Raw genomic sequence first — 24,968 nt, forward strand, 5'->3', positions numbered from 1 at the left:
CCTGGGTAAGGCTCGCCAATTGTTGAAACAAAATATAGGTCTGGGGTTCAAGGCCAGATTTATAGGCGAGGACCTTATCACCAGCTGCACTTTCTCAACTTCTCTTCAAAGTATTAAAAAGTCCCAAAACGAGGGCTCAGAAAATCCACGCAGAGTCAGATGTGAAAAAGAAGTTTTAATGTGCACGAAATATAACAGAAAACCCCCGAGCAAGTACCGGTAAGCTTGCTAAAGATTCCTTTGTCTAGCTTCGCCTTATATCTTCCGAAAGAGTGACCCTCCTCCTGAGGAGCGCTCCAATGATCACCTTCAGATCACGCGTGTAAAACTTTAATTGGCTACTTTTGAAGCCTAAAACCACCTTTTTTGGGGGATTTTCCACTAGATGAAGTCAGTGGCTGTTGCGGCTGCATAGCGGCAACTGAGGACTGAACAAGGGGGGGAGAGTCTTTGTGTAGCAGTGAGGAAGGCAGTCGCGGGATGCACTAGGAGAGAGAAAGTCTGTGACTCCCACCAGGCAGACACATTGACAACTCCTATCTATATCACATTGAGCCACGTTGTATATGTCCCCATAATTCAATTAAAAACCAGATTTACCATATTTTGCCACGACAATGGGTCAAACAACTCAGGACTTTCACCCCTGAGACCGGGGATCGTGTTCCGGGTGTGACGATTCATTTTCCCATTGTTCTTTTCTTAAACCTAACCGTCCCATTGTTGTCGTATAGATGCTTCCCATTAAGTGCTAAGCAACACGAAAAAAACTAGATGAATTTGTCCGTGTACACAAATCAATAGATTAAAAATAACGTGACAATTTCATGAACTGCCATGAGACCATGTTGGAACAAGACAAGAACAACATAGAGAAATGATAATGTAAAAGCTTGACCCCAGGTATTGAGATTTCCAGGGATTGAGAGACATACATACTGTTAAAAACAAATCTATCAGGATTATTTTGTGGTAACATTTACTGGCTTGACCTCTGGGAGTTGATTCTGAAAGCAGTTACGAGCTTGGAAAACAAAGTGACACGAAGCAGGGTTAAGTTTAGTATGTTCTTAAGGTTTATTGAGACACACAAGAATATCTACATTTTCTAACAATCGCTTCATTCACTTAGATGAGTTTTTATTGCGGTTATTTTAGCGCGTTCGTAACAATACATACATGCAAGCATGCACGCACGCTTGATAATACCACAAATAACAAACACAAACACACACACACACACACACATTAATATTAACCAAACATAACAGTAACTACTCACTGACTAACCATTAGTTCCTCATTCATTCTTTAGTAACTATCTACAATTTTTTGTTAAGGTACACTCCAAAAGGCATTTTTCCGTTCCAGAGCAGGTCACATAAACTTAAACATCGAAAGCATGGGCAACACTTAAATAAAAACTGTAAATTGCTGCCAGTGCATATGTAGAACACCATGCTGATTACTTGTTTAAGGACCCGGCAGGTTTATTCACCTGAGCATACAGACTCTCTGGCAGAGTCATGCCTCTTGTTGTACTGGAATCCACAGATCCAGTGTGAGGCCCTACCAAGCAGTAGGTGGAGGTTGGAGAAAGACCTATAACTTCACGCCCACTCTGAGGTAAAGGTCTGACCTGGAAAATAAATCACATACAACGTTTAGCAAAGTTTTTGTTTGCCATTTTTACTTTACTTTTCAACCTGGACTGTTTTTTCCTATGTTTTAGTGTTAACAACAATCTTTGAAATTCCAGGTTGAAACAAACAGTAGTTATCCTTTAATACATATTATTTATTGATTAGCAGCAGCCCATACAGTATACATGCTTCAAAAACTCTGCATAATTGACTACAACTCAGCAGGCCTGTTTTCACAACATTAGGACTACAATTTATTTATTGCATTAAATTGTTGTAAAAACCAACACAGTCTCACTCCCTACTCGTCAAATGTATGACGCATGGTCAAGAACCCTGGCGTCAAGTTTCAATGACCCTTGACGACGTGTACCCTTGACGTTATTTTTCGACGAGGGGGACCGTCAGATAGACATTCATGTTAATCCCTCACCGTCAAATACCGACGAAAGAAAAAACGAAATCTGTGACAGTTATTATTGGTATTTTTAGCCCAATAACCGCTGTTTTAATCAACATTATTCACGAGATATCATCATGGTTTATATGTATTTCTTTTAATGTTATTATTTCGGTCTATTTTGGCCAGGGAAGCTGGGTTTCTTTTTTGTTTATTTATATTTTTTAAACTATAACGCTACATCTATCAACATTTATTTAGATGTTATCATGGTATTAATTTCTTTATTTTAATAATATTATTTCGGTCGTATTACCGGTGAAATATTACAGTATATGCTGTAATACAGAACATAACGATATGATCCGAGCTGGACGCGTTCAAAGCCGATATCCCCCAATGCAATGCGGCCATTCATTTCAAAGAATCGGGCAGCGATCAGCTGGTCTTTAACGCCAGGATCGCTTCAATATACATATATACAGTCAGTGATTGTGTCACCAGCAACAACACGTCGCTCAGTTTTGTTCCAGTAAGTTATGAACCATAATAACGTTTAAACGAATCCGCGGAAAACTCCGGAAGTGACGTAGTACGTCCCGCTCAGCGGATAAGAAGATAAAAATATATACAATTCGTAATATTGATGTTTTTTTCTAACGTTGCATTTGAGGAGTTGCACAATAAAGACCGCAATAATAATAAAATACAGTTTCATGAGTTTGTCTCATGTAATGTGTGCTCGGCCGGCCGGCCACGTTTAAACGAATCCGCGGAAGTGACGTAGTACGTCCCGCTCGCAAAATTACGAATCCCACTATGGCCACGCCAAGACCCGCCCTACGAAGCAGCTCGATTGGTTGGGGTTAGGCATTTCACCTCGAGTGGTTAAGGTTAGGGTTAGGGGATTGGTCAGGGGATAGGACCTGTACATGTAAGCATGGACGCCTGGCCAATGGTAGTGTGTGAACGCTATTGAAGGGCGGGTCTTGGCGTGGCCATAGTGGGATTCGTAATATCGCGTCCCGCTCAGCAGATATGAAGATAAAAATATTATAAAAATATATAAAATATTTGTCATAATTAGAAGTTGGCAGTGTATAATTTTGGATAAACCGTGGGGTTTTTTGGGATGGAGAACAAACTGGTGTAATCAGATTTTAAAAATCGAATCGTTAAATAGGTGAAAATAGCTTATTACCATATTTGACAGGGCTTACAGTGGGTAAACTTTGGTGACCATATCTACATGATAGCTGAGTTCCAGAGCTTTCTAGGACAGCTGGTCTTATGTGTGTAGCACCTTCTGTTGCTAAATGACAAGCCTTCAAACTGGGTTCAAGGTGTCAATATATCAAAGCAGGAGTAATGTATCCTCTATACTGACATATGTTACTGTCCAGGTCAATAATTGAGAATAATAATTGGAGAAAAGTGGAGAAAAAAAAACTGGAGACTAACATGATTCTATTTACTATCCCTATGCAAACCAATTGCTATTGGTTTTCCTGATCAGGTGATCTATATTCTGCATGTGACCTGTGACTCCTCGCTACACCAACTTCTGCATCATCAGCTGTTCCAGCTCCTGCTGCTTGCTCCTACCTGCCTCATGCACACACCACTGGTTGTGCTGCTTGCTTGTGCTTACATTTAATGCGTTGGACCTGGTAAACATCCAGATGATCAACAGTCCATCTGTCCAAACCTGCTTCTGAGGTCTTGTCTGGCAAGTTCACTTAAAGGGAAACTTTTATATAGTATTTTCTGGTTCACACTTGTATTTTGTGTTTTACAGCTATCTTGCATTAACATGCAGCTACTTAATACCCAACCGGACATGTTTCAGCAGTAATGCAACCTGAAATTGGGGAGAATTTAACAACATTGGCAGCCAAGATGACATCTCTTACTGCCGTTAGCATGTCGCTCTATAGTTAGCAGTGGACAATAATAGAATATAGCAGCACTTTGTACAGTCAAACATCACAGAGAAAGGCTTTTAAACCAAATACTACATAACCGAAATGTTTCAGGAGTAATGTGACCCGGAATTGGGGAGTTTAATGACACTGGCAGCCAAGATGACATCTTTTACTGCCGTTAGCATGTAGTTACATTAATATTAACAGTCTATGGTCTGCCTGAGTCTGGCAGTTTTGCAATATCTTTTTCTAAATACAACATGCTGTATGTACTGTCAAAGTCATGTTGACGCTTTCTTCATGTTCATTCGTGTTTCATCTGCAGTGTGTTGTGCTTTGTCTTGTGATTTTTTCAACACAGTGAAACACCTTTCTCTGCTCTTGATTAAAAGAAAACTAACTACTCGTCAAATGTATGACGCATGGTCAAGAACCCTGGCGTCAAGTTTCAACGAAAGAGGTGTACAGGTTGAAATATGTTCCTCAGTGTGTCAGGCAAATTTGGCAGAGTGATGATGCTTACCTGAGGAACTTCATATACTGTATTCTCCCTGCTTTCTGTTTCATCTGCAGGTCATAAAAAAAACATGTTCATTTGCTTAAATTTACATTTAATTATTGACTTTTTTCTTTACCTTTTAACTGCATTACATTTACATTACTTAAGCTGTAGCTACATTGGTTTCAGATTTTGTGTCTACATTTCTCCATCTTCACACAGCAGCACACATTAAAGCCTCTATGTGTAGGATTTGGTATGTTGGCGAACTCCTAGAGGTTGTGCTATAAAGTAAAATGTGCTTTAGCAAACAGCAATGCTTGCTGGGATCTAATCAGGGGATGCTAAGATTAAACGGACTAAAGCATGAAGAATTCACAATGATGAGATCTTCTCTTTTGTCTACAGTAAACACTGGTAATAGAATGATCTGAAAGATACAATAATCACATGCAATAGGGCTTTAAGTTACACAGACATTTGGCACAATATTGGCTATGGTAATACTGTATGAAGAGTTGCCTAATAACACAAGAAGGGTTTATGGATATGGCTGATAATGAACTTTGCTAGAACACTCAATTCCTATGTACACTAAACATATATACTGTATCTATGTTAATTAAAATGCACACTTGTACTTACTCTTTTCTCTCTTTCGAAAATATTGAACTGCTGCAATAATTGAGATGCAAATTAAAACTATGCCGATAACACCAATCATAAGGGCAGTAACATTGGTTGTGGGTTCAGACTCTGTAAAGAAAAAGAAAAGCCAGATTAGAAAAGTATGCCTGGTTTAAGTCATGTAACATGATTGAGAGTGTGTCACTGTAGCATCATATCTTTCCGGCCTGTGCTTTTTACAGACTGCAGTTTTAAATATACACATTTCAGACAGGCCTGTAGTAAGAAATCATTTAATTTGTTCAGTTAAACAAAAACTACTAACCTTCCAAATGTCACTGATTGATTGATCAATTTTAAACACCACCTGCCTCTTAGTTTTTTAACACCAACCTGGTAGAGGTTCATAAGGATAGCTAGTTCTGCCAGTCAAAATATTTTCTATTTATTTTATTTTATTTCTAGTTCAGCTTTATAACCTACTTCATACTAACACTTGATACTAGCCGATAGATAAGGCTTATCATTGTTGTTTTTCCTAGTGTCTTATCCTATGTTTACTATTCAACAATAAAAGATTTAAAAGTAAGAACAGTTGTCACTGTCCTGTCCAAGGCAATGCTGTTAACAGTGGTTTACAGTAAACAAGGTCATCTTAAAATGAGGATAAAAAAAGGATTTTATGCTTTTAAAATTCCAAACTCACTATAATTTAACTCAATAAATGATATATATATATATATATATATATATATTAGGGCTGTCAAAATTAACGTGTTAATTTTTGCGTTAATTTTGTAATATTTAACTCGTTAAAAAAAATTAACGAAATTAACGCAGCTGTGTTTGTTTAATTCATGTGGCAGCTGTGAAATGTAATACGTCTACATAACAGCAGGCGGCTCTACTCTGTATTGTTGCCCAAGTAATGAAAACCGGCAGCTGATTGGACAAACGCGTTACATGGGTTGGTTTTCTCCGGAAATCCAAAGCCAGACTGTCATGGCGGCCGTTCAGAATACGATCTCATATTGTACTAAGATAGTTTACTGAAACGTGTTTCTGAAAACATTTTAAGCGAGAAATAGGCCGTGCAGTTGCTGAATCTGTCTTCATTTCAGCTCAACAAAGGTCAGTTTAGAAGATTTTCGTCAGATTTTGAGAGACTAGTCACCTCATTCCACTCGCCATTTCCGGGTGAGTCCCGACTGCCCTGCCAGCGACTGAACATAGGCTCGTTGGAGATGAACTGCGCCTCGCCTGTAAAGTAGACGAGAGCAGGCGACAGCAGCCGGGGACGGTGACAAAAATCTGCTCTCAAGTCAGACAGTTTCTAGCCGTTTCAGCAGCCTTCAGCAGGACTAAGCCAAATTGTTGCTGCTGTTGTTCTGAAAGATATTAAACATTCTGAACTTAGCAGAACCTTTCCTTGTTTGGTTTTTTCTTCATATTTGCAAAGTTAAGTGATTTAGCATTTAAATATCCATTATTATAAGCTTCAGTCTCAATTTAAAAAAGCGATTAATCGCGATTAATTACAGCAAATTGTGCAATTAATCAGTTAATTTTTTTTAATCGATTGACAGCCCTAATGTATGTATATATATATATATATATATATATATATATATATATATATATATATATATATGCTCTACTATGCGCTAACACCACACCACATCTATGTGCATTATTATCAGCTGTTTACAGTTTCGTCATTCGGTCTTACCAGCAAGTCGCAGGCAGAAATGTTTAATTACTTTGATATCCTCGGACCAGCTGACCTGGTTGCTATGTTTACAGATGATGGAGTGATTGGACAGGTAGACATGGAGATCAGCAGCAGAGGGTGTGACCTGTGATCTCTCTCCTCCCTCCTGACTGCAGGTGTGGTTGAGACATCTAAAGGTGCTGTTAATGTGAGAGTCCTGTGCTCTGCAGCTCACTGTCAGGTTACACCAGTCTGATCTGTTAGACACAGAGTCCACTGTCAGATTAACTGGAGACACTGGATCTGAGGGGGGAGAGGCAGGTGGAGAGGTTTTAGAAACATGGCAGCAGAAACTCTCCATCAGTGTCTGATTGTTAATAAACTCACCTTGGACTGTGATCTTGCATGCAGTTATTTGTTTTTCTTTATCCCCAGACACTACTACAGTATAAACTCCACTGTCTGCCTCTTGTAGATTCTTCAATTTCACAGAGTAGTTCTCAAGCACCTCAATCCTTCCAGAGTAATCATTAGAGACTTTTGGTCCTATACCAGGTATAAATCGTACTAAATTATCTGTTTTATTGAATTTCCAGGTAACAGTATCGTTCGTAGTATCATCAGCTATTGTGACATTCAGAAGCACATCCTCTCCCTTCTTCACAAACAAAGGAGTCACAGCACTGCGCTCTGTAAAACAGTAGATACACCATACAATCAAAATCACACACAGTGTATTGTTGTTTGGTCAATACTAAATGTTACTGTGTTACTACTATATTTCTTACATATCGGATCATTAGTTCAACATTATGAATTAACTTCAGCGTTAGCTAAGAATGCCTTGTATCAGATATGTCTCTTGACTCAGCTTGCCTCAGCATAGAAGACTTGGCTAAACTAAGCCCACTGAGAATAAGATGTTACTCTTGATTTTTATTTTTAACATGAAAAAGTCTTTCTCTTCTGCCTCTTCTGAAAATTAGGGAACTCTGTTTCACCTTGTCCTCTTATTCTCTCCCCTCTTACCCACATTATTGTTCCCCAGCTTGTACAGAGGAAACAGACAGACTATTAGACAGTCAGTGGCTATAACCACAGACTGAGGTTGTTGCACTATGAGAGGAGTAAAGTTTGCACATACATCATGAAAAGACGGACATGCTTTCAACGTATGGTAATGCATCTCAAACCACCTCCAGAGGTCTGTTTTTGAAAGTTCCACTGATGTTATCTACTGTAAAGTTGAATATGTATTAAAAAGTTAAAGCAGAAATAAAAAAAGAACTAGAACAGACTTAAAGAGTGCGTACCTCCACCAGAGACAAACAATCCTATAGATGTGTTACTTAAATAACACAAAGAGTTCTAAATCTTTGTCTGGATCCACGTCTACATCAGAATGAAGATACATTTGAAATACAATAATAAAATTGTTGACTGGCTGATAACTGTTTGACAGAATGATCATTCAGAGATTAGGGTCTTGTACACGAATTTTGGTTAAATATATCACTGTATTGTACTTTCTTTTAAATAAATTTAGAGAGAAACACAATGATTTTGGGACCCATGGGTAAATAATGGGGTAATAACTGACATAACTGTTTAGTTTTACATGTTATTAGGATTACTTTTGAAATAATTGACAATTAGCATATTACAGAGAATTGTACCTAGATTTGTATACTTTTCTCAATACTTAAGTCAAAAATTATTTCCAATAAACCATTACATTTCTTACCTAACTTCTTTACTGATGAAATAGTGCTCCAGCAACTTTGACAACTTTGACTTTGAAAGCCAACTAAGTCGATCAACCACAGGGAATATAAATAAAATAAAGTTCTTACCTTGTGCTTCACATGAATGCAGCAGAGAAACGGCACAGAGAAGTACGACAAGCTCCATTTTGCTAAATGTGCCATATGAGGAAGTGGTAAGGCTATTTATGAACTGAGCTAAGCATGCATCTTAGAAATGTTTGTGGACAATCCACTGAGAAGAGTTTCCTATGAAGGTAAATATGGTGCAAAACGTGAGAGCTTGTAGAATACAATGTGAGAACTTGCATAACAAAAGATTTGAACTTGTATGTTAAAATTTGCACTTGTAAAATTAAAATTTGCACTTGTAAAATTAAAATTTGCACTTGTAAAACTAAAATTTGCACTTGTAAAAAATATTCACACATGTGATCTGAATTTGAAGTCACAAAAAGAAAAAAAACAGGAGAGCTTGTAAAAACAATCTGAACTTGTAAATTGAAATTTGCACTTAAAAGTGGCGAATCTGCGCCTCAACTTTTGCAACACTTGTTGCGATACATTTGGTGCAAAACTAATTTGTACCTGTGGACTTAGGGCCGTTACAGAGTCAACGCATCGGTACGCATACGCGTCCGCAAGGCTACGCATCGCTACGCTTCGGCCGCCATTATGCGTTGATGCGTAGCCAAATGTGTCGTCCTAGTTTTTGATACGCGACGCGCCGGTGCGCACAATACTATGCGTTGTCGGTGGGGGCGACACTGCATATATTGTAGTAGTGCCCTATATTTAAATATAGGATACTATATTCTACATTATCAAAAAATATTGAATCAACTTAGCAGAGCAAATTCATCAAACATAGGACTACTGAGTCACATTTTTCAGTATGTATCAACGTTCTGTGTGTGTGTCTATGCTGTGTGCCCTCCTCAAGAGGCTGAAATAGCGTACAGCAGGAGAGAGAGAGAGAGACCCAAATGTATTTATATATTTTTAAAACCTGCTAAACCTGCTAAATGTATTGGTCAGTGCTACCCAATCGTAGTACACTGTACTGGTGGGGAAACACGCCAGCATCTGATAAAAAGAAGTCAGCCAGCCAGCTGCTCCCTGACGAGAGCCACTCTCCGGGAGGCAAAATTACGAATCCCACTATGGCCACGCCAAGACCCGCCCTACAAAGCAGCTCGATTGGTTGGGGTTAGGCATTTCACCTCGAGTGGTTAAGGTTAGGGTTAGGAGATTGGTCAGGTGATAGGACCTGTACATGTAAGCATGGACGCCTGGCCAATAGTAGTGTGTGGACGCTATTGAAGGGCGGGTCTTGGCGTGGCCATAGTGGGATTCGTAATATCGCCTCCGGGAGGGTCTGGCTCTGCCGACCGAACACCGTGGAGCACTCTGCTGCCCCCTGTTGCGTGGGCGGTGTATTGCATTTCACGCATCGTCCGTGACGCTTGCGTCTACTTGCGTCCGCTGTTTAGACTATGAAAGGGAGCGCGTCGCTCGCGTTGCTTGTTCGCGTTGCTCGCGTTGACTCTGTAACGGCCCTTAGGCTGTGGAGCTCTGAGTCAACAGAACGGGGAAAGCAGGGTTTCTATCGCCAGATGAGGGACAACTCTGTCCGGCTTATTTAGCTATGTAGCATGGAAGCCTGGTGGAATAGCAAGCTAGCGTTAGCTAACTAACCAACCAGCCTGCTTCTAAATAAATACCTTTTAATTATCTTAACACTTTTAACAGTCAAACTGAAACTCCAGTTCCTGCAGCCGCAGACGGACCGTCATCAGTGGGGATCGGCCGGCGTAGCAACATTGCTGTTATTGCCAGAAAGCTTCGCTGCCGACCTGGACCTGCAGTCGGAGCTCCAGCGGGACACGGAGAGCCCCGCAACCGGTAGCAGTGGCACATCCCCCGGCCATCACCACAGCTTGCTTTGCTGATGTTGTGCCCACATTTTGCATCACTGCCAATCATTGCACCCGCTTGGGCAGCAACAATAGCTTCTGCAGAATTACATCCACCTCGCGGGCAGCAGCAATAATTTCTGCCGAATAATGCGTCATCTCTTAACCCTCGTTGCTGCCGAGAATTGCACCCAGGTAGCAAGGAAATGATAGTCTGATAAACATTGATGTCTGTAAACGTTCTAAAATTATAATCATCATTGATGAACATGACAAAGAAATGTATATAGCCTAAATTTTAATTAAACAGTAGGTACTTTGCCTTATACAATCATTATTTCCCCTTGTGAATGGAAGTCTTGGCAGGGATGCAGAACTTGGCACGTGTTACCCGCTGATGACGGTCCATCTGCGGCTGCAGATTCCCGTTCTGTTGGCTCAGAGCTCCACAGCCTAAGTCCACAGGTACAAATTAGTTTTGCACCAAATTTATCGCAACAAGTGTTGCAAAAGTCGAGGCACAGATTCGCCACTTTGTGATGCGAGAGAGCGCATACAGTGACAGATTCGAGAGGTTGTAATCACTGAATTGTGGTTGTGATGGAAAATGAACCTGAGTAAAAAAAAAAAAAAGTACACAAGTAAATGTTGCATTGCAAGTTTGCAGCTGTCATTGTGTTCATGCAAATATCAATCTACACATTTGTGAATATTTTTTCTAGTGTGCAAATTTCAATTTACAAGATCAGATTTTTTTTACAAGCTCTCCTGTTTTTTTTCTTTTTGTGACTTCAAATTCAGATCAGATGCGTGAATATTTTTTACAAGTGCAAATTTTTGTTTTACAAGTGCAAATTTTAATTTTACAAGTGCAAATTTTAATTTTACAAGTGCAAATTTTAACATCCAAGTTCAAATTTTTTGTTCTGCAAGTTCTCACATTGTATTCTACAAGCTCTCACGTTTTGCACCATATTTACCTTCATAAGTGTCAGCTAGAACTGTTTCTACAAAAGAAATAGTCCCATTTCATCAATTCTTCATTCAATTTAACTTATTACTCTATTATTTGAGCAACTCAAATGAAACAAGTATATATAGAGCATGGTGAGTACTGTACTGCCTTAGCTCCCACCAATTTTGTTTCTACATCAGTTGATATCCATCATGTGAATGGAAGCATCCAGTTGTGAGCCACACAAACCCACCCTGGCTGCTTCTGCTGCGGGCCAATCACATATCACAATCAATCGAAGAATGGTGGTGGTTGGATGCAAGAAAATCTATACAAATAAAATTTTTCTAGATCTGGGTACAAAAAGGATCAAATGCCAGCATTTTTTAACCGGAGAGAAGTTTCAACATTTCTAGGTTACATTCGATCCCTTCAAGGGATTGAGTGACCGGTACCTGGATTGACAGTAGGTGGGAGTAACACACCAGGAAATGAACCAACAAACAAAGGAGAGGAGGTAGAAGGCTGCAAGCCAGAAAACATGAATGTAAGATTTTAAATAGGCCTACGTGAACAACATTTGGGAAAATATGAATCCCAACACATTTGTAAAGCTTCAAGGTTATTAACAATGCAATTTGGCAGGTACAACAGCTTGTAAATATTCACATATCCATATATATATCCACAGGGCACCTTTTTTACAAATGCTGATAATTCTTGATTATTCATTGATCATACCAGAGAATGTCTAATAAGGGGAGAATCCACTTTTCTCAGGATATAATTTTTTGTCTAGTAAATTGAATGTTGCATTCGAAAGGGGAGGCTAAGAAAATACACACTGCTGGGTGTTAGATTTTTTTTGTTCTAAAAAGCCTTTTAAAATGTCAATGATGTCATACACATCGTACAGCCAGAGATAGTGCTTTACTGCAAGCTCTGAGTCACTTCCTTTTTTCTCTTGAGGCATCAACAACACAGCTCACATACTATTATTAATAAAACACAATATTTTACAATAACAGTGTAAGAATCATACAAGATCTACACAGTTACTTTCCAGTATTCAATCTTTCATCTGCTTGCCAGATAAATGCCTCAGCACATACTTTTTGAAAGATGATTTAACCTTAATCAACCAGATATTCAGGGGTAAGTAAGTAAGTAAGTCAAATTTATTTGTACAGTGCTTTTCACAGACAAGGTCAAAAAGTGCTTTACAATGTATAAAACAGTCAATAATATCAAATACAAATACAACAAATACAATTATCAAATAAATAAAAGACATAGGCTACCCAAAAGCTAGCCTAAACAAGTGAGTCTTCACTAGTCCCTTAAAACAGTCCACATTCTCAGCAAACTTAATGCTGGTTGGTAGAGCATTCCAGAGTCTGGGTGCCATAGCTTCAAAGGCTCTATCCCCACATGTCTTCAGACGAGTGCGTGGCGTGGATAGCAGATTCTGATTGACCGACCTCAGAGACCGGGAGGGGGTATGTAAGTGAATTATGTTGGCAAGATAGTCAGGGGCCTGACCATGTAGAGCCCTATAGGTTATGGTGAGAATTTTGAATTGGAGGAAATGAAAGCATGAATGAGCCTCTCTAGTTCTGACTGAGAGACCACAGCTCTTAATTTGCTAATATTGCGTAAATGAAAAAAAAACAGGATTTGGTCAATGATTTGATGTGAATTTCAAAAGATAGGGATTTGTCAAATGTCACCCCAAGGTTCCTTAGACTGGGCCTGACCGCAGATGACAAAGGCCCAATGTTCTGCTTGATCAGAGGAATAGCACTGTCTGGTGCTATGATTAAAACCTCAGTCTTATCTGGATTCAACTGCAAAAAGCTTTCAGCCATCCAGTTGTTTATGGCATCTATGCAATCTAGGAGCCTAGTAAGTTTGTATGTCTCATTTTGCCTAAAGTAAAATGGAGCTGTATGTCATCTGCATAAAAATGATAAGAAATGTTAAAATTGCGAATAACCTCACCTAGAGGCAACATATATATGAATAATATTGGGCCTGAACCCTGTGGAACACCACAAGACAGGGGCGATGATGCAGAATTGGGAATGATGTCTCTATCCCCAATAGAGACATAAAAAGTTCTATCCGAAAGATGGGACGCAAACCAGTCCAAGGCCACACCTGATATACCCACCCATTCATGTAATCTCTTAATCATGATATGGTGGTCGACTGTATCGAAGGCAGAACTGAGGTCTAAAAGTACTAACAGTGAGCATAAACCAACGTCATCTGAAGGTCATTATGGACTCTCACCAGGGCCCTCTCAGTAGAATGTCTCTTCCTATAGCCTGACTGAAATTTGTCATATATCTCCAAATTCTCTAAAACCGCTGTAAGTTGATTAGCCACAGCTTTTTCGAGAATTTTGGACAATAATGGCAGCTTTGAAATGGGGCGATAGTTTTGTAACACTGTTGGGTCCAAATTAGGCTTCTTTATTATAGGTTGGATAGTGGCATGTTTAAAATAGGATGGGACACAGCCTGTGGCCAATAAGGAGTTGACAATAGCAACTATACTAGGGCCAATGGCAGGAAGTACTTTTGAAAATAATGAGGGTGGTATTATATCCTGTGGACAAAAGGACATTTTCATTTTCTTGGCCATGTTTAGCAACTCCTGGAGGCTGATAGGTTGGAAAAATTCAATGTTAATAGGCCTAAGTAAGGAAAGGCAGTCCACATGAAGGTGTGGCCCAGGCTGAATATTTGTTCTAATAGACTCTACCTTATCAATAAAAAACGACAACAGCCTATTACAGTCATCTTGAGAGCACATTGTTGGCACAGTGGCAGGAGGAGAAACAATATTATTTATAGTATCAAATAAAAACTTAGGGTTTCTCTTAGAAGAAGAAATTAAATTAGAAAAATAGGCCACCTGGATTTCTTAACTAAGTTATTAAAATCCTGCATAAGCTCCTTAAGATACAGACGGTGTGCTTCAAGCCTATTGGATTTCCACAGGCGTTCAGTCCTACGGCACCTCCTCCTTAGACAATGCACATCGTCCATCATCCAAGGCGAGGCGTTACAGATAGGCTTAGATCTTAACTTTAAAGGAGCCACTTTGTCCAACACAGAAGAACAGAGGTTGTTAAAAGATTGCATTAAGAGCTCAACATCATTATCACCCATAGTATTAAAGTCACAGCTAAACGTGGAGATAAATTGCTCAACAGTTGTTTGAGTAATAATACGCTGACATGTCAATCGTTTCCAGCAGGAGGGATCAGCAATGGTAGAGAGATTAAAAAAGATACACTTTTGGTCACTAATCAACATATCCTCAGAGCATATAGAATTAAACTCCAGGCCTAGTGTAAAAACAAGGTCTAATGTATGACCACCAGCATGTGTGGGCCCATGAACATGTTGCTGTAGATTGTGTGAATCAGTAATACTAAGGAAATCTTTTGCAGCATGGTCACGTCAGTGTGCAAGTTAAAATCCCCAACCATTAATAGCTTTTCAAATTTAATAACCGATGACATAAAGTCTGTGAACTCAGATAAAAACTGCCCAGTAGGACCAGGGGGGCGATAAATAAAAATGCAATAGAACGGCTTTATCCGACCCACTCTAGTGATTTGCAGTTCAAAAGAGGAGAAAGTTTCCACGCTCACCAGCTGACAGGGGTAGATATTTCTCCATACCATGGCAAGTCCTCCACCGCGGCCAGACAGACGCGGGGATCCAATAAATGAGTAGTCAACAGGACACAGCCAGGATTCTGTTAGAAATAAAAAGTCCAAGTTTTGCCTTACAAACAGATCATTCAGAACATGCGCCCTTTCATACTACATACTTTGTTATCTCAACGGTAATGTAAGTCAATGGAGACCAAACAGCTTTCATAAACACGCTAAAAAGCGAGTTTATAACACTTAAAATGGCATACGAATTGGCATGTCATACATACGCCACTTCGTGAGATCAGTCTGATAATTTAGTTTCGAGTTTAGATAGGCTAACAGTCATATCTGTATGTTTATAGAGCAGAGAGGACAGGCTTTCACATCACATTTACCATTTGGACAAGCACTGTGTTTAATTGTCTCAAAATTTACAAAGGCTTGCTTTTAATCATAGATACAAGCAGCTAATAAAAGTGGCCATAAAATCAGTACGTTTGAAAATGTTAGTTTTGGATGACAGGCCTTACTTTAAAAATGTAATGCAGCTCCAAAGTGACTAAAGACTGTGGAGCATTCTCAAGCTAATCAACAGGATTACAGTTTACCTGCATAAACTGGCACAAGAGTGGAAAAAAATAATCTGTAAAGGGTTAATGTCCATAGTAAAGTGGTACTCTAGTGATTTAGTACTGAAGAATAAACAGAAATAGAAAAAGTACTCCCCTCCCTAAATCTGGGGTACTCACAGGAGACAAAGGGGTTAATCAAAGCAGCAAAGACTGATATATCTTGACTTTTTGTCTCCGTTATGGACAAAGCTCCAAAAACATGTGATCCTACATTTCCCATAATGCACCTGGATAGCATTTTTTATTAGACATCCCACCTCTCAGGGTTAAGTCAAGTGAGGCAAAAGCCAAGGCAACATAATTTCATTTATATTGTTAATTAAATGGTTTGTTTTTTCTTATTTTGTACTTTAGTACTCAGAAGTTCTGGTTTGTTGGTCCTGTATAAGTAATGAGCATCTGTTACTCATTGGTTAGAACAGTATTTCATCACGTGTAGTGGATGGTGTCTGCTGCCCTGCTTTGTACTGGTATCTGGGGCAGAGACGTTCCCTCACTTTCGGTGTGTAAAAACTTTGATAAAAAACTAAAAAAGGTGAAAACTGTGACCACCGTTGCCATGGAGATCAAGCCTTTTAAATGCAGGCAGGACCGCTGCCAAAAGCCACACCTTTTCCTGCTGAGCCTCATCAGGGACAGGTGCTGTGTGTGTGTGTGTGTGTGTGTGTGTGTGTGTGTGTGTGTGTGTGTGTGTAAAGTGTGGGTGTTCATAAAGGGACCAGGCCGAGCACCGTTAAGCCTCATTTTAAGCACAGAGATCTCTGCTTCCCATGATCTCATCCACAAGCTTTTCAAGTCTCTCTTTCTTTGTATAGTGTTGGTGTAGTGTTAAGTTTTGACAATATAGAGCGTTAAATCAACTAAGATTGGGTGTTACCTTTCTAACACTTTCAAAAATGTTAATTTAACACGATAGAGTGTGGATGCATATAGACACTTTGCTGGTGTTAAAATTAACACTGTGGGTGTTAATTTAACAACGACAAATTTGCTGTGTATAGTGGCAACAAATGTAATTTGCAGCCAGGGGGAGTCTAAGCACTCTCCGTTGGCTTGCGAGCTGAAAAAAAACCTCTAGTCAAGCCAATCGTGTATAGAGTCGGTGGGTGGGGCTTATGGCTGCTTCTGCTGCTTGCAACAGCGGTCTTCTGGAAGACTTGGAATGAAGCTTTCCTTTGAGAAAAGAACAAAGAACGGCACAGAAGTCATTGTTAAAAAAGGAAGATGTGTTCGGAGTTTTGCCGACCGGATACGGCAAAAGTTTAATCTATCAACTAGCTTTGCTACCTTCTTCGTTGCTCTGCCTGGTTGTAGCACTATCCTACTGCGTGCAGAGGGAATTTGAAAGACAACCGTTTATCCCGCCCCCGCGGATTGAGCCCTGCCAATGGTGAGTTCCCAGACCCAACATCTTGATGTGGGTCTGGCTTCTCAGGCTGCCACAGGGCACCTTTCACGCAAATTCTTATGATTCTTATTATCCATTGGTTATACCAAATAATCACTGTGCTCACTTTGTAAATAAAATTATTGTACAGAGATGTTCCAAAATATTTTAGGAGCATGTAAATCTCCTTAACAAAACAATTAATAAAATTTATATTTATATAATAAAGAGAAAAAACCAAGCTCAATCTGTTAAGATTGAACATTAGTCGGGCATAGTTCAAATGACTCTGTACGCAATTGGATAGTCCTTCAACCAATCAGAACGACGATCCGGGTGACGTAGCAGCGACAGCGGCATCAACAGGTTGCTGCCTGCTGCCGTGGAGTGCTGCGCTTCGGTGGCCGGCTTGTTGAATGTAAACAAAAAGCTGCTTGGTCGCTTCTCTATCGTCATCGTGTTAAACCCGTCAATAGCACGCCAGGTGGATAAGCCAGTTTGTGATTGGTTCCCGCAAATTTGTAACGGAAGCAGGATAGACAAACCTGCCTGAGCTGCAGGGTGAAATCAAATCGCCTGCAGATCAGGCTGGGTTTACCCAGTCTACAAAGATGTAACCCTGAATGTTATTAACAATGTTCTAACCATATATATATATATATATATATATATATATATATATATATATATATATATATGTGTGTATGTTTATATGTACAGTATGTTATTATATTTGTTTATCTTTGGGTAAATGCAGTATCCGAGATTCATTAAAGCTATACTCATATTTTGTGGTGATTTTGTGAATTCATTGAAAGATCACGGCTCCAACTGACTCCAACAAAGGAAAGGAGGAAGAAGGCTGAAAGCCAGAAAACATAGATGTAAGATTTTAAATAAAAAAATTTACAAAATCTGGGAAAATACGAATCCCAACACATGTGTAAAGCTTCAACGGCTTTTACAATGCAATGTGGAGAATATAACATCATGTAAATATTGTTTCTTTCCAAGAAAACTTCTCACCTTTAATAAAAATGCTGATTATTCTTAATTATTCATTGATTATACCCAATAATCACTCTGCTTACTTTGTAAATAAAATTATTGTGCAGAGATGATCAAGAGCAAACCAGAAATAGCCACTCAATGTTTTTTACAATGTTGTAAAAAATATTGCATTTGTGTACGTAAGTTTATACATATATGTTGCAATATTAACAGTTTCTACTACATGCAGACTTATCAAAGCTATACTCATCCTATTTGTATTTTGTTTGTGGATTAATGGAAAGATGACGGTCACCTACCTTTTCCCCCTCTTTCATATTGTGAGTGTTTCAACAAGGCATCCATCAGTGCTACTTTATTGTTATATGAAACAAAACAAAAAACATGACAGGCTCAATTAAAAACCATCTTGAACTGAACTTAAAGGCATACTTTACTGACAATGTATCTTTTGAGCATTAAAAAGCTTATAAAGTTTGAAGCTTGTTCCAGCATAATCTACACTGCTGTTGATCCATATCTAATCCTATCAGGATTGTTTTGTGGATTACTGGCGTGTTTTGTGGTTTACTGGCGTGACCTCTGGGAGTTGATTCTGAAAGCAGTTTGAGTTACGAGCTCGGAGAACAAAGTGACACACAGCAGGGTTCAGTTCACACTGTGCCAAAGGTTTAATTAGACACAAAAATATATATATTTTCTAAAAATCGCTCTATTCACATTTATTTACACGATGAGGTGAGAGTTAAGAAAGGGGTACCAGAGGAACAAAGTTTTTGCTCCAGGTAGACATATAATACATTATTCATTCTGGTACTCTCACAAGTTCATGCAAATACATCTTCAGGGACCTCCCTGAGATACACACATACGCACACATACACGTACATACAAACATACATACAGTATATACATACACACGTGTGTATACGTGTGTGTGTGTGTGTGTGTGTGTGAGAGTGTGTGTGTGTGTGTGTGAGAGTGTGTGTGTGTGTGTGTGTGTGTGTGTCTGTGTGTGTGGTCTGTCTTTGAGCTATCTCTTAAACCGTTCATCCAGTCTACTTTGCTCTAGGTTTCCTGGTTACCCAACAATTACAAATTGTAAATTTATGCCAGTGTAGTAGAATGTAGAACACCATGCTGATTACTTGTTTAGGACCTGGCAGGTTTATTCACCTGGGCATAAAGACTCTCTGGCAGAGTCGTGCCTCTTGTTGTACTTGAATCCACAGATCCAGTGTGAGGCCCTACCAAGCAGTAGGTGGAGTTTGGAGAAAGACCTATAACTTCACTCTCACTCTGAGCTCTAGGTCCGACCTGGAAAATAAATCACATACATTCAACATTTAGAAAAGTTTTTTTGCCATTTTTACTTTACTTTAAAGGGTAATTTCGTTTTTTTTCCAACCTGGACGTATTTTCCTGTTTTTGTGTTAACAACAATCTTTGAAATTCCAGGTTGAAAAAAACAGTAGTTACCCTTTAATACATATTATTTATTGATTAGCAGCAGCCCATACAGTATACATCCTTCATAAATTCTGTGTCATTGACTACAAACTTAACAGGCCTGTTTCTCACAACATTAGGACTACAATTTATTATTAAATGCACGTTTTTTTTAGTTTTCTTTTAATCAAGAGCAGAGAAAGGTGTTTCACTGTGTTGAAAAAACACACTGCAGATGAAACACTAGCACATAAAGAAAGCATCTACACCACTTTCACAGTACATATAGCATGTTGAATTTAGAAAAAGAAATTGCAAAGCTGCAAGACACAGGCGGACCATAGACTGTTAATATTAATGTAACTACATGCTAACGGCAGTAAAAGATGTCATCTTGGCTGCCAGTGTTGTTAAATTCTCCCAATTTTGGGTCGCATTACTGCTGAAACATCCGTTTGAAACGGTAGAAAGTGTTGCTTCGTTCCATTACAATCTAACGTTAGCATACTGTTGACTATTAAGTAGCCACATGCTAACATGAGATAGTTGTAATCTTGGCGGCCATTGCTGGTCACTTCACTGCTGGGAAATGTCCGGTTGTGTAGTATTTGGTTAAGAAACCTTTACTTGATTTTTCACAGTACAAAGTCCTGCTATATACTCCACTGCATAAAGAGACAGGCGCTCCTACAGAGCGTCTCATACAGAGGGTGAATACAGGTGCAGCAGCCATGGGCTGTATGAGAAGAAAGTGTTTTTGAACATTAAAGCATGTAAACATGTTCTATAAATAAAATACAAGTGTGAACCAGAAAATGCTATATAAAAGTTTCCCTTAAGTGAACTTGCCAGACAAGACCTCAGCAGCTGGTTTGGACAGATGGATTGTTGATCATCTGGATGTTTCCCAGGTCCAACGCATTAAATGTAAGCACAAGCAAGCAGCACAACCAGTGGTGTGTGCATGAGGCAGGTAGGAGCAAGCAGCAGGAGCTGGAACAGCTGATGATGCAGAAGACGGTGTAGCGAGGAGTCACAGGTCACATACAGTTAATAGATCACCTGATCAGGAAAACAAATAGCGATTGGTTTGCATAAGGATAGTCAATAGAATCATGTGAGGCTCTAGTTTTTGATTTTAATAACATTTTCAAATGTTTCCACTTTTCTCAAATCTGTTCTCAATTATTGAAATTTTGTTCCTCAGTGTGTCAGGCAAATGTAGCAGAGTAATGATGCTTACCTGAAGAACATCATATACTGTATTCTCCCTGCTTTCTGTTTCATCTGCAGGTCAGTAATAAAAAAACAAACATGTTCATTTGCTTAAATTTACATTTCATTTTTCACTTTTTTCTTTACCTTTTCTACGACTTAACTGCATTACATTTTCATAACTTAAGCTGCATCTACATTGGTTTCAGATTTTGTGACAACATTTCTCCATCTTCACACAGCAGCACACTTTAAAGCCTCTATGTGTAGGATTTGGTATGTTGTGATGTTGGCGAACTCCTAGAGGTTGTTATAAAGTAAAATGTGCTTTGGCAAACAGCAATGCTTGCTGGGATGAGATCTTGTCTTTTGTCTACAATAAACGCTGGTAATAGAATGATCTGAAAGATGCAATAAACGCATACACATTTACATATAGGGGCTTTAAGTTACACAGACCTTTGGCACAACATTGGCTACGGTAATACTGTATGAAGAGTTACCTAATAACACAAGAAGGGTTTATGGGTATGGCTAATGATGAACTTTGCTAGAACACTCAATTCCTATGTACTGTACAATAAACATATATATCTGTGTTAATTAAAATGCACACTTGTACTTACTCTTTTCTCTCTTTGGAAAATACTGAACTGCTACAACAATTAAGATGCAAATCAAAACTACGGCGATAACACCAAGGATACGGGCAGTAACATTGATGGCAGGTTCAGGCTCTGTAAAGAAAAACATAATTAGCCAGATTAGAAAAGTATGCTTTGTTTAGGTGTCACTGTAGCATCACATTTTTTCGGCCTGTGTTTTTTACAGATTGCAGTTTTAATTATACACATTTCAGACAGGCCTGCAGTAAGAAATCATTTAATTTGTTCAGTTAAACCCTAATGGGTGGAACTATATTGACACAATTTAAAAAAAAACTGCTAACCTTCCAAAGGTCACTGATTGAATGATCAATTTGAAACACCACCTGCCTCTTAGTTTTATAGCTAGCCGGTAGATAGGCTTATCATTGTTGTTTTTTCCTATTGTCCTATCCTATGTTTTCTATTTAACATAAAAAAAGATTTACAAGTCAGAACAGTTGTCACTGTCCTGTCCAAGGCAATGCTGTTAACAGCAGTTTACAGTAAACAAGGTCATCTTACGATGAGGATAAAAAAATTATTTGATGCTATTTTATCGCTATGGTTTAACTAAATAAATGAGGTAATTTCTGCCACGAGAGAAACTCTTCCTTGAGAAATGTTAAAATCCTACATACACACCCCTAAAACACAATGAAATATACATGGATACATGGACCATATTTGTAAAAACCTAATTTATTCACCATGGGAGAAATCAGAACTGATTTATTTGGACATATAACTGTTTAGTTTATATATATATATATATATATATATATATATATATATATATATATATATATATATATATGTGTGTGTATATATTATGTTTTATTTTTATTTTTTTAAACTAAAAAGTTATATGTCTAATATCCAATATATACAGTATATATGCTCTAACTCCAGTCTGTGCATTATTACCAGCTGTTTATAATTTTGTCATTCAGTCTTACCAGCAAGTAGGGGGCAGAAATGTTTAATTATTTTGATGTCCTTGGTCCAGCTGACCTGGTTGCTATGGTTACAGATGATGGAGCCTTTGGACAGGTAGACATGGAGATCAGCAGCAGAGGGTGTGACCTGTGGTCTCTCTCCTCCCTCCTGACTGCAGGTGTGGTTGAGACATCTAAAGGTGCTGTTAATGTGAGAGTCCTGTGCTCTGCAGCTCACTGTCAGGTTACACCAGTCTGAGCTATTAGACACAGAGTCCACGGACAGTGTAACTGGAGACACTGGATCTGGGGGGGGAGAGGCAGGTGGAGAGGTTTTAGAAACATGGCAGCAGAAACTCTCCATCAGTGTCTGATTGTTAATAAACTCACCTTGAACTGTGACCTTGTATCCAGTTATTTGTTTTTCTGTATCCCCAGACACTACTGCAATATAAACTCCACTGTCTGCCTCTTGTAGATTCTTCAGTTTCACAGAGTAGTTCTCAAGCACCTCAATCCTTCCAGGGTAATCACCAAAGATTGTTTCTGTTCCAGCTAAAAATCGTACTAAATTAACTGTTTGATTGAATTTCCAGGTAACAGTATCGTCTTTAGGAACATCAGCTATTGTGACATTCAGAAGCACATCCTCTCCCTTCTTCACAAACACAGGAGTCACAGCACTGGGCTCTGTAAAACAGTAGACACACAATCAAAATCACACAGTGTATTGTTCTTTGGTCAATACTAACTGTTAGTGGGTTACTACTATATTTCTTACATATTGGATCATTAGTTCAAAATTATGAATTAACTTCAGCGTTATCAAATGTCTCTAAAAATGCCTTGTATCAGATATGTCTCTTGACTCAGCTTGCCTCAGCATAGAAGACTTGGGTAAACTAAGCCCACTGAGAGTAAGATGTTACTCAAAGTCTTGATTTTGATTTTTAACATGAAAAAGTATTTCCCCTCTCACCTTATCCTCTTTTTCTCTCCCCTCTTACCCACATTATTGTTCCCCAGCTTGTACAGAGGAAACAGACAGACTATTAGACAGTCAGTGGCTATAACCACAAAATGAGGTTGTTGCACTATGAGAGGAGTAAAGTTTACACATGCATCTTGAAAAGACGGACATGTTTTCAACATTTGGTAATGCATCTCAAACTACCTCCAGAGGTTTGTTTTTGAAAGTTCCACTGATGTTATCTACTGTAAATTTAAATATGTATTAAAATGTAAAGCAGAATTTTTTTTAAAAGAACTCGAACAGACTTAAAGAGCGCAGATCTCCACCAAAGACACACAATCCTATAAATGTGTTACTTAAATAACACAAAGTGTTTACAGTATATATAAATCTGTGTCTGGATCCACATCTACATCAGAATGAAGATAAATTTGAAATACAATAATAAAATTGTTGACTGGCTGATAACTGTTTGACAGAATGATCATTCTGTCTCAGCATAGAGATTAGGGCCTTGTACACGAATTAACACATTTTGGTTAAATATATCACTGTATTGTACTTTCTTTTAAATAAATTTTGAGAGAAACACAATGATTTTGGGACCCATGGGTAAATAATGGGGTAATAACTGACATAACTGTTTGAATATATCAATTCAAGTTTTAGTTTTACATGTTATTAGGATTACTTTTGAAATAATTGACAATATTATTATTATTACAGAGAATTGTACCTAGATTTGTATACTTTTCTCAATACTTAATAAGTCAAAAATGATTTCCAATAAACCATTACATTTCTTACCTAACTTCTTTACTGATGAAATAGTGCTACAGCAACTTTGACAACTTTGACTTTGAAAGCCAACTAAGTCGATCAACCACGGGGAATATAAATAAAATAAAGTTCTTACCTTGTGCTTCACATGAATGCAGCAGAGAAACGGCACAGAGAAGTACGACAAGCTCCATTTTGCTTAATGTGCAATATGAGGAAGTGGTAAGGCTATTTATGAACTGAGCTAAGCATGCATCTTAGAAATGTTTGTGGACAATCCACTGAGAAGAGTTTCCTATGAAGGTAAATATGGTGCAAAACGTGAGAGCTTGTAGACTACAATGTGAGAACTTGCATAACAAAATATTTGAACTTGTATGTTAAAATTTGCACTTGTAAAATTAAAATTTGCACTTGTAAAATTAAAATTTGCACTTGTAAAACTAAAATTTGCACTTGTAAAAAATATTCACACATGTGATCTGAATTTGAAGTCACAAAAAGAAAAAAAACATAAGAGCTTGTAAAAACAATCTGAACTTGTAAATTGAAATTTGCACTTAAAAGTGGCGAATCTGCGCCTCGACTTTTGCAACACTTGTTGCGATACATTCAACCCAGCAAAACTAATTTGTACCTGTGGACTTAGGCTGTGGAGCTCTGAGCCAACAGAACGGGGAAAGCAGGGTTTCTATCGCCAGATGAGGGACAACTCTGTCCGGCTTATTTAGCTATGTAGCATGGAAGCCTGGTGGAATAGCGAGCTAGCGTTAGCTAACTAACCAACCAGCCTGCTTCTAAATAAATACCTTTTAATTATCTTA

The 24,968-nt window shown here is 38.5% G+C and overlaps 2 protein-coding genes across 6 annotated transcripts; both read right to left on the bottom strand.

The window, feature by feature from the left end:
* Window positions 1-1,080: 1,080 nt before the first annotated feature.
* Window positions 1,081-8,857, bottom strand: LOC114565926 (uncharacterized). Of its 4 annotated transcripts, none has more exons than XM_028594272.1 (6): window positions 8,659-8,857; window positions 7,193-7,495; window positions 6,824-7,108; window positions 5,113-5,223; window positions 4,492-4,535; window positions 1,081-1,639 (listed from the first exon to the last, which is right to left on the bottom strand). In XM_028594272.1, the coding sequence occupies exons 1-6, from the start codon at window positions 8,714-8,716 to the stop codon at window positions 1,466-1,468; spliced, it is 975 nt and encodes a 324-aa protein (XP_028450073.1). In that variant the 5' UTR covers window positions 8,717-8,857; the 3' UTR covers window positions 1,081-1,465. The 4 variants fall into 4 exon arrangements, 3 of the variants coding, with proteins under 3 accessions (XP_028450073.1, XP_028450072.1, XP_028450074.1); XR_003694005.1 differs by adding an exon at window positions 3,695-3,781 and having other exon boundaries at window positions 1,580-1,639; window positions 6,824-7,495; XM_028594271.1 differs by having other exon boundaries at window positions 6,824-7,495.
* A 10,251-nt stretch (window positions 8,858-19,108) lies between these two features.
* LOC114565927 (uncharacterized) lies at window positions 19,109-24,464 on the bottom strand. 2 transcript variants are annotated; one of them, XR_003694006.1, is made up of 7 exons: window positions 24,281-24,464; window positions 22,782-23,081; window positions 22,413-22,697; window positions 21,436-21,546; window positions 20,838-20,881; window positions 20,454-20,656; window positions 19,109-19,462 (listed from the first exon to the last, which is right to left on the bottom strand). XR_003694006.1 is itself a non-coding variant. In XM_028594274.1 (6 exons), exons 1-6 carry the CDS (start codon window positions 24,336-24,338, stop codon window positions 20,645-20,647), a joined length of 810 nt encoding a protein of 269 aa, XP_028450075.1. In that variant the 5' UTR covers window positions 24,339-24,464; the 3' UTR covers window positions 20,452-20,644. The 2 variants fall into 2 exon arrangements, 1 of the variants encoding a protein (XP_028450075.1); XM_028594274.1 differs by lacking the exon at window positions 19,109-19,462 and having other exon boundaries at window positions 20,452-20,656.
* Window positions 24,465-24,968: the final 504 nt, after the last annotated feature.

Source organism: Perca flavescens, chromosome 12, assembly GCF_004354835.1.
Source record: "Perca flavescens isolate YP-PL-M2 chromosome 12, PFLA_1.0, whole genome shotgun sequence".
Classification (NCBI taxonomy): domain Eukaryota; kingdom Metazoa; phylum Chordata; class Actinopteri; order Perciformes; family Percidae; genus Perca; species Perca flavescens.